At 36.1% G+C, this 11,019-nt stretch overlaps 1 protein-coding gene across 1 annotated transcript in view; it reads right to left on the reverse strand.

Annotated features, from left to right (window-relative positions):
• The window catches only part of tub (TUB bipartite transcription factor), a 99,659-nt gene extending 90,790 nt beyond the window's left edge, over positions 1–8,869 (reverse strand). Inside the window, exon 1 of the mRNA XM_016502342.1 lies at positions 8,698–8,869. Coding sequence (XP_016357828.1) covers positions 8,698–8,759 — 62 coding nt within the window. The 5' untranslated portion in view covers positions 8,760–8,869. The remainder of the gene's footprint in view (positions 1–8,697) is intronic.
• Positions 8,870–11,019: the final 2,150 nt, after the last annotated feature.

Genomic DNA, 11,019 nt, shown 5'->3' on the forward strand with positions numbered 1-11,019 from the left:
GGCTTGCAGAGAAAACTCAACATGGATATTACGGATGTGAGGCCATTGTGCATTAGGGCTGGGCGATATGTAAAAAAGATTTTATCGACAATCGCCTTAATAAATATTCGAGCCACGCCCCTACCACACCCCGTCTGCCCCCCTTCCGGAGACAACATAGCCGACACGCACCGTAAACACACATCAGTTTGTTGTTGTGTAATTGATGATGGGGTTTCTTTTGAGTGGGGGTGCATAAATGAATCAGTTATATGGACTTTTCATTTCTTCTTTGGTGTCCTTTTGGGATCTCCCAGTGTCCTTTTTTTCTAAAGACATCTAAATTGAAATGGTGTACACTTCGTTTCATATATATATATATATATATATATATATATATATATACATATATAGCAGTATTCTTTCATTCAAATATAGCCCTTATCATAACTTTTTTAAGGACCACCTACATATGCTTGTATAAGGGTGAAATGTGTCTGGAACAACTTCGGGGAAGTAAATGATGACAGAACTATTATTTTTTGAGCGAGCTCTTTAATTCTTCTTGTGCGTTTGTATGTCTGTGTTCACACCAACAGCATGGCTAGAAGGCACTGGCAACTTCTGGAATGTGGAAACACACCAGGTGATCACCCTGTTGTCAAGTTATCTGGAACCTGACATTTCTTCATTACTTTGTTAATACTTAAAATACCCTTTAAGTACCCTTTAAGTTACTTCTCAGCAGACGCTTCCAAAACGTATTAGTTATTCTTCTGCACGACTATGAGAAGTTGGGTAAGGTGACTAACTCTTTAGCACAATGCTGACAGAGCAAATCTGAGTGCTCATTATCTGTCATACCTAATAGAACCTGGTACACATGCTGTAGCACCCTAGATGACCATCGAAAGTCCACTTCTTTACAATTTCCAAGTCTTAATATGGCCACCTTATAAATCTGTTTTCTTGAAAATAGTTGTAATAAATTATAGCAAAATGCATTTAGATGAATTGTGAAATGGCTACTGGCAAACTAGAGGTGACAGATTAAAGAGACTGAGCTCTTAAATAATAATGTCAATTGTTTGATTAATGAGAAGGATACTTTAAAGTAAACACCCACAAGGCTTATGTGAGCAATGTATGTCTCTCTCTCTCTCTCTCTCTCTCTCTCCAAAATATAACTAAAACTAAATGTATGGTGCTCTCTCTCTCTCTCTCTTTCTCTCTCTCTCCTTTAACAAGAATAAAAGATGCAATAATACTTCCAGTGTTTCCCATTTGCTGACTGTTTACCTGGCTTTTTCTCCTACAGTAAAATGACTCCGCAGCTAGCAAGCTTGAAATGCTAGAAAAATGTCAACCTTTTTTTTTATCCAATAAAAGCTTTTAAAATGCGCCTCGTTTTACTCTAGGTTTATCTGAAAGAATGTCTAATGGAGTGTAAAGGAAATTAAATCCTCAAATTAAATGGAGTGCTAGAGAAAATATGAGAAAGTGCTTTCACCGTGTTCTGAATAACTCAAGAGATGGCTATTTTGGTAAAGTGAAAGGGCCATGTTACATTTCAAATGATCTACACAATCTTTTAAGTCTGACTGTACTACATTCACAGCTACAGCTAGTGAAATGGAGTCATAGAGTATGCGGGAGGCAAAAAGTAAAAATCAACCAAACACAATAATACACAAAAAAGCCCTAAGACACAAAAGGGTGATTTTATTATCATGATTTGGAAGTTGTTAAGCACATTCCAAAGCCCTATATGGCAAAATCACTGTAAAACACAGCTTTAACTGGCTTATTGTGCATTTCTCATTAACAAAAATCATAAACAATTCTACTGCCAAGAATACAGTTCATTCAAATAACTATAAGATTTTACAGTAACCAAGTACAGTACAGTAACTAACCACGAAACATTGTAACTCATAGCATTATTATAGAATTTAATTGGTGTGAGGTCACAGATATTGGCTCTATTCCTAAATATGAGCTGTCTTGCTGCCTACAAAGGAAGACGTTGTCTTAATGTGCCAACTCTGTGATGTGACTAATAGGCACAAAATGCATATCAAATATTAGGTAAAAAAATCTGCATAATCATCCTGCTTAAAGTACTTTTTGAAACAACCTTTACGTTGGGAAAACGACTTTGACACCTTAAAATGTTGTCTATATAGGCAGCTCACCATAATTTCAGAGCAATTGTCTATTGACTAAGGCATTTGGCTATTTTTTAAATAATACATTTTCTAACACTGCTAATAAATGCTAATAATGTCAACCTAATGTCTTTTTTTTTAAATGCTCCTGGGTTTAAATAATTTACTCCCACACAACTGACTGCCCTCTATCACAAAATTAACCAGGGACCTCAGGTTTCATTGGCAGAAAGGTTCGGAGGTGAACTGAAAGAATAAAAAATTAATAAAGAATTAACACAATAACATGTCTTCAGTCTGTTTTGGCTTAATTATCATCTATCTATTTTTTTTCCCCTCATCTTAGAGTTAATGCGTGAATGAGTAACTGGCCGTAATTAAATCAAAACCAGAGTTTTTATAATTAAGTGGCATTTCAGAAGCATTCAGACAATTAGAACTGATTTTGGAGAGGCAGAGAGAAGTAGACTAGGTACAGGAGAAACGTGCCTCGTATTTTTTGTGTTAGGGATATTGGGGAGATCTTCTATCTCTCCCTCTCTGCTGCTTTAACCAATTCTGTTTTAACATATTCCAGCCTGTGATTGCATTTCCCTGGTGAACTCCACATCTCTGACTCTGAGACAGTAATTAGAGCAGTGCAGTAGTTTCTGTTCTATGCCCCTCATCCGTCCTTTAAGGAGAAAGGGCTAATGCTCACACCTTACAGTGAGGAAATCAAAAGAACAGTGTACAGTATGTTGCCTTAATGTGATGTCCACAAGCAACACTTTGTTTATTGAAGTAAAATTTATTATTTAGATAAGATATTAGATTTAACGTGATAAAAAAAAATTGGTCTCATGCTAATTTACACAATTTAGTGATAAGTTTTAATTTGTAGCAATTAAATATAGAAAGTTCAGAAGTTTGAGGTTGGTAATGTGGTTTTTGAAATAAGTCTTTTAATCCTCACCAATGCTGCATTTGATCAAAAATACAGTAAAAACAGTAATATTGTGAAATATTATCACAATTTAAAATAACTAATTTTTCAAGATTCTTGTATGAATAGAAAGTAGAAAATAGAAGAACATTTATTTGAAAAATATATTTTTTGTATTAAATGTTAAAATCTTTGGCTGTCACTTTCAATACATTTAATGCATCTTTGCTGAATAAAAGTATTAATTTATTTGAAAAAAAAATCTTACTGACCACAAACTTTATAACAGCGGTGTATAGCAATTATATCATTTTGAGACATATAGTTTAAAAAAGCAACAGATCCTGCTTGAATCTGGTGCAAAATATTTTCTTTCCAGTTTTTATATAATCTTTCGAAAATGTAATAATAAAAAGTAGGCCTACACAAAATCATAAATGCATAAAGTTGTTAGTCAATTAATATAAAATCAACAATTCAAATAAATAAACAATTGTGAAAAAATGAATTATTTGAATGGTGAGCTAATAAAAACAACAACAACCATGACTATTGTTACCATAAGATTATAAGGCCTGAACCGGCTAGAGAAAGAACAAGAGCATCTTCAAGGTGCAGTAGAGGAGAGGTTTACTGTAGATTCAGTCATGGGTGAATGGTTACAGAAATGGGTTCTACATGTTTCATGAGCCTGAGTTTATGTCAGGGGTCACAGCTCCAGGGACCAGACCTGAAGGAACCCACTTATGTTCTGTATGAGATGAGACAACAGATTTGCACCCACACATACATATGCAGCCTTGTGCTCTTCTTGCAGTAGATCAGCAGTGCATTGTGAGCAGAATCAACAAAAAGCCTTATAAATGTGCTCCCTTGTGCCACACTAAGATCTCTAAGTTCCAAAACGTCGATAGGAGGCGAGTCCACTTATTAGTTGACTGGTGTGGACATCTGCAAATTAACCTGATGAACGATGAAGACCAAAATAAAAAAGATATTATAGTGTTGTCCAGGAACACAATGTTCAACCACAAGGAACATTTTCATGATCATGTTCTCAGCAGATGTGCGTCAATCAGCAATAATCAGAAAGCACTTTTCTTTTTTGGGGGGGATTGTGTGTACCAATAATAAATCAGTATCAATAAGATTTCAGTGCCATCAGTACAACCCATTTGATGATTAAGTGGGCCATGGGCTACTAAACCTCCAACGAGGTGGTAAGAAAAAGGCTAGTTAGCATCACTTTCTCAGCCCTTGCTGGTGGATGCCAGAACTACACTGTGATGAAAAAGCAGGTTTCCCTATCGTTTGGTATACATAGGTATAAAATATATACAGTATACCTTAAAATATATATTTTATACAAAGGTATAAAATATATTTTTCACAGAACTAGTTCCTAGAGCCAAACACCCATGAGCAAAGATGGAAGCCTCCATCCAGGTCACATGCTCCTTCAGGTTCATGCACAAGCTGCCCAACTGCCAATAGGCGCGTTTCCATTACCCTTCAAATTGCGCAAATTGAAATTGCGAATTGAAAATAGGCCTAATGGAAACGCATCAATTTCACAAAAACGCCCATATATCGCAAAAAAGTTTTTACGCTCGCATGAGGTGGTTTTTTTAGGCAATGCGAAAAAGGAATAATTGGCAAAACTGCAATGGACATTTTTTTTTTTTTTCGTATTTACAGGTCACATGGCGTATGTAAAAAGTCTTATGATCATTCTTCAATGTACTACAACCTCCAAGAAACACTTCATATGTGGCAGCTCTCCAGTATAAGGGGCTTTTCCTACCATTAATGCTTAGACTATTTACACTGCACACGTCTGTGGTGCAGTGTGGCTTTGATACGGCCACTGAAGCTGATTGCGGCCACTCTAGTCAATGCTTGTGTTTATTCCAGCCGCACCACGCACGTTTCTGAAGCTGCTCTCTGTGCTGCTTCTGTAAAGATACACGCATACTCTTCCTTTGAATAAATATAGCCAAAATCCGTCAAAATCCCACCAAAATCCGTTGCCATGACTTATCGTGAGAGGCAAAAGGTTACGTTTCAGTCGAATAACACTGGTTAATGGAAAATTGTCATTTGACAGTTGTCATTTGACAATACTTTTTTATCGACATTTATAAAATATCGCCAAAGTTTTGCGCAAATCTGTATTGGAAACATGCCTAATGTGATGAATGAAAATGCTAACGGATAGCTCTCTCTCCAGGTAATACAGACCTTCTCTGAGGTGAGAAAATTGAGATGTCATCCCATGGACTCCTCTTTCCCCCGAGCAATCTCAACAATCTTAATGAGTCTGAAATACAAAATGAATCCCACAAATCAAGCATCTGCCTTAGAGAGAGTGTGTCTTTATATAAATGTCTTACAATGGTTCCACTTTTCTGTCAGACACAGATGTTCTGTTTAATTCACAGAGTGATTCAACCCCTATTGGAGCTGCAGTAAATGATGTGAAAAGTGAGTGCCTCCCACTGATTTTTCGCCATCTCAGTTCTCATATTTTTCACTATAGTTAGATGTGTGAAATAAGGTATGAAAAACTTATAACCTTGTTTTCAGATAACTGAGCCTTCGATAAGCCCTGCCTTAACAACTGTGGCCATCTGACATTTTCTCAAGCAAGCTTCTTTATAACGTAAGTCCATGAAAGAACTGTGTGTTTGGGTAGTATTAAACAATTCTATGAAAATCATCTATAAATATGGTAAAATGGTGTGCCTGGGTCACTTATAATAGTTACGCAATGCACCCAAAAAGAGGCACCCATTTTCAGTCCTCTTACACTAATATTATCCACAAAAATAATTTTCAAACTAGATTTCTCTTTTCAATTGACTGTGATACATTTAGCATTTGCCTCAGTTCTAATTTGCTGTCTCAGCAGTTTTTAATCATGTTTCATTTTAATTTAAGTATGTGTATGAAGAAATACAAATAAATATGCAGTCCAATCTCACAATTCATTTCAGCCCATGTACAAATAATATCCAGTCAATCTTTACCCCTATATGAGCACTGAAAATCACACTGGCAGCATCTGAAATCAGATACTCTTCGAGTAGGTATTTCTTTTGAATAAGTATTTACTTCACACCATTTAAAAAAAAAAGTATTTTTATATAATATGAATGTGTGTGGTTTGAATGTACTACATTTGTCATGTGACTTACAGCCTCAGTTGCATTGCCTCACTGCCATTCACGACTTCTCTCCCAGATACTTTTTGTTTACTTTATGAATACAGTGAATTCGAACTTTCTACTCCCTTCACATATTGTTTTTTGCCTACTAAAAACACATGTTGTCATAACTTGTCAGTTTTTACAGTGTAGAAGGGAAGTATGTATATTTGGATGCAGGCAGTGTTTTCCAGTTCATTCCAGTGCGATCTTCTGTGAAACTAGTCTGGAGAAACTAGAGTTAGCAACAGTAACCAAGCAGGCAAAGCTTAGCAAAGGGTCAATTAAATGCAATGATTGTGTGCTCCATTGAGTATTCTGGAAAGAAAGAAAAAAAAGCAGGAATTAATTATCATCAGGTCTGTCAAATGGCCATTGCGAGAAACCTTATCAGCCTCCTAATGAGATCACTTGACATTTATTTGGATAATTGGAGCAGACTCCTCCCTCTTTGAAAGAAATATGAAAATGCTTAACTACTTCCATTGAAATTCGCCTGTGCTGAAAACTATCAGCGCCAAACACCTTGGCTCTTTCAGCTGTGCTAATGGGGACACCGGATTGTTGATTAGACCGTCTGAGAGCAACTCCAGACCTGATGAGGACAGCTGTCAATTGTAATGCCTGCATGAGCTGTGCACATATGAATCTGTAATCAGCGCCAGTTCCATTAAATCCCAAACTAGCTCAGGGCATCATTCTGGAGCTGATCTAACCACAGGAAGAGGCTGAATTAAATAGGTGAGGGAAATGTTCTTACTGCAATGCTAGTTAATCAGCTAAACAAAACATTGTGCTGCTTTGTCTCCATCACACCCGGCTCTGTATTCGCTGCATATCATACAGATAGAACTATGATCTGGGATGTATTCCAGCCTGATGTGCTGGCAGGTATTGTCTCTTTTTTCCATTCATCAGAGACAGTGCTCAGCGATGGATAGTATTTTCTTTGTTTAGAAGAGAGGCACCAGCTGTTCTCTGAAGTGCTGTCTTTGCTATAGGAACACTTCCCCCATTTACCTCCGTGCCCTATCACCCACATGCATCCCCCAACACTGAACTAGCCAAAAGGGTCTCGGAGGAGAGAGACAGAGGGACAGATGCTGCATCCAAAATGTATACCCCTTGACTACTGATGAAGAGTGTTTTTCAGGTATGCAATAAATACAATCCCAGATGTACTACATCTGCCATTGGCATTGTCCTTTGACCTTAGATGTACTGATAATTAAAGTACATTAAGCTAAATTAATTATTGGTGAAGATTATTAAATTACAATTTACCATAAGGCTCAAATTATAAGTATATACAATATATATATATATATAATAGTATATTTCTATATATTAAATTATTTGTGTGTATATATATATATATAGTGCTGTGAAATGATTAATTGTGATTAATCATATCCAAAATAAAAGTTTTTGTTTATATAATATATATATATATATGTGTGTGTGTGTGTGTGTGTGTACTGTGTATATTTATTATGTATATATAAATACACAAACATACATGTATAGTACATCATCTGGGTACTGTTTGCCTATTGTTTCATAAATACTACATATTTAGATGCTCTACTCATTTAACAAATCATTTTTTCGCACTAGACAAGTGTGCATATTTGGACACAGAATGATGAGAAGCTGGGCTTCATAAGCTATCCCTGATTCACTGTAACATGCCCCATGGAGAAATGCTACAAGGCGTCAAGACCAGAGGATGTTTCTGTAGTTCCTCTGGGGAGCAGTGAGCGCAGTAATAGCATACCAATCACATCCTGGGTTTGACTAAAATTTCAAATGTGTCACCTACTGCAGACATGATGAACTCCAGCATCTTCTGCTTCATAGGCAGAAGCACTGAGGAGGCAGATATGATGATGCCTGTAGAGAATTGGGATGCTGACAGTGGAGCTGAGAGGATGCTGAAGCCAGGCTAATAAATACACGAGAGATGCGCTGGAAAGAGCACGTGTTGAAATAGAACGGTGACGTTTCGCTCTCCAAAAGCAATGTTGATACGCAGTAACCATTATTTTAAAACAAAAACTACCCGTTATGTGCTGTTTGATTGAACCTGACCACTGTTCAATTCTCCATTCAAAAATCAGAAAAATGTCTCTGGTCGCTTTGCTACAAGCGCCTTTGCGAACAGAAAAACAGCATCAGGTTTGCAAGATGCCGTTCACTTTCACTAAAAGAAGCCATCTGTTGTTCTTTCTCAAACGAATCACGAACTTTGTACACAACTTCGGTCGTTAAAAACAGCGTCTTCTTCCCCGTCATGAGCTGTTGGGTTGGTTTGGTCGTTAGCGTTTCTCTTCGCGATTTAATTTGATCATATTAATTATTTAACACGAACAGAAAAACAGATTTTTACAGTCTGTTTACAGAATAACGGCGTGCTTACCTGTCATAACTCCATCGACTGTATGACATGCTCTTATTGTTGCTCAGTCCGTCCATGGCCATCTGTGGACACAAATGCTCGATTATACAGCGACGCCGAGCCGTATAATATTGTTGGCGTCTTGTGTTAAATCCTCCGTCTTCACTACAGTGAACGTCTTCAGATGTTTCTGGTGGGGAGCTGGGGACCTTGGAAAACCGTTTGGTTAAGGGGTTTAAAATAGGTGGACTGAACCACTGCTGTGAGAGGGGAAATGTCAATTATTAAATTCATCATGAGCGCACACGTTTGGTTTAAGATCTTCTTGAAGAAAATAACGTAGGCCTATTCGTCTTTTTTTTTTTTTTGCCAGTTACATTAGGAACCTTTTAAATAATATTAAAAGCAGCCAAATATTTGTTTTTCTCTATTGTATGATAGAAGGTAAAGGGTAAATATTGTTTCGACCATCGATATTACATATTATAATCGTAATTGTATGCACACACACACGTACACACACATACACAATTACACATAGTGGAGATTACAATTAAGCTTAATTTTTAGAGGAAACCCCCTTAAGAAAACGAAGCATATAATGATATAGTGATAATGCATTGTGTGCATTATGATGATGCATCATACAAGTATTTGGGAAAATAAATTTAATATGGAAAAGAAGCACAACCTCTAGCACAAAGGCCCCTGAGGTAAACTAAAGCCAGCTGTCATCTGATTTTTACAGAATAGCTATGTAAAATATTTTTTTAAATATAAAATACAAAAAATTATTTTAATTATAATTTATAAATTATTTTTAAATATATCAATGTTGAATACTAAATGAAATATTTTATGTAAAATTATGCATTTTGACAATATTTGAATTATAATAACTGATGTTCATTGAAAAATTAAATAACGGAACCCCACAGTCAGTAAATCCCCTTATGAGGGGATAGCTGTTTCCCCTCATAACATTCATGAGGGGATCATCTTATATGGTGATATAACTTCCAACTTTACCTCATCGCTTCAAAATACAAAAAAAAAACTACATGTGTGTGTGTGTGTAATATATATACAGTATATATATATTACACACACACACACACACAGTGTATTTACAACACAAATCTACTTGAATGACTGAAGATTACAAATGTTATAAATTAACCAGACACACACACACAAAAACCCAATGACCAAAAAAAAAAAAATAAATAAATGTCAAAACTGTTACAATAGAATAATTCTCAAAAATATATTAAATGGTATTATTTTCCAGTTTCTTGCATTAGTTCTGTCTCTTTGGTACTCTCTGGAGTAGACCTACCAACATGTGTTAAAATGCAAATGGACATCTATTAATAGAGAGAAAGAGAGAGTAATGGGGATCAGTTGGTGGTTTGCCTACATAAGTTTTGCACTCCTTGACCGGATCACAGCATGAATGGACTGAGAAAAAAGGCGGGAGGTCTGGAGAGTCCAACTGTCATTCAGTAAACAAAGAGACTGATTATGTGGCCAAAATCACTAATCAAAAATTACCGGAGAGAATAAAAATTGCAGAAAATATTGACTAACCATAATTGATAACCATTACTGTCACATTCAAATGTTTGAAGTCTTGAAAAAATATGTGCAAGGAAGGCAAAGATCAGAATCGAGTATGCAAATAAATACAAGAACAAATAACAATTACAATTAAATGTTCAAATGATTTCAAAACTGTTGATTAAATAGTTATCTATATCTAAAAGAGGGCAAAATTGTCTTTCAGCAGATTTATGCAGTTAAAAATTGTATTCTTCTGGACCAATAATATTCATGTCTCATTTGCACTCACAGGCTTATCCAATAAACTGCTCTTGGATGAGAATATCCTTTTCCCATATGCTTCTGACTAGCAAGCAAAACATAATTCATGGCCCCGAAAGCCTTGAACATGTCAGTGTATGCCAATGTGAGATTTTCAAAATTTAATCTTACACTTATTAAAACTCATGAAGCTAATAAAGAGCAAAAATAGGTAGCACGCCTAAATCTCTAAAATTATCCATGAAACGTTTGAATAGAAATTAAAGTAGGCCTACTATTACATTTTATAAAAAGGTGACTTCAGGAGTGAACGCTGGCGCAAGTTAGCTGCCGTTGCTCCAGGAGGATATTACTATTTTTACGATTTTGATGTAGGCTATTCTATTTTACTACCTGATATCTCGGTAACGTATTTTCCCACTCAACGCTCAACGAGCTCAACGAGCAGACAGACAGGCAGGCAAGTCTGTCTGCTCGTTGAGCGTTGAGTGGGAAAATGAGGATCAATATAAATATAAA

Source organism: Sinocyclocheilus anshuiensis, unplaced genomic scaffold (genome assembly GCF_001515605.1).
Source record: "Sinocyclocheilus anshuiensis isolate Anshui unplaced genomic scaffold, SAMN03320099.WGS_v1.1 scaffold1099, whole genome shotgun sequence".
NCBI classification, from domain to species: domain Eukaryota; kingdom Metazoa; phylum Chordata; class Actinopteri; order Cypriniformes; family Cyprinidae; genus Sinocyclocheilus; species Sinocyclocheilus anshuiensis.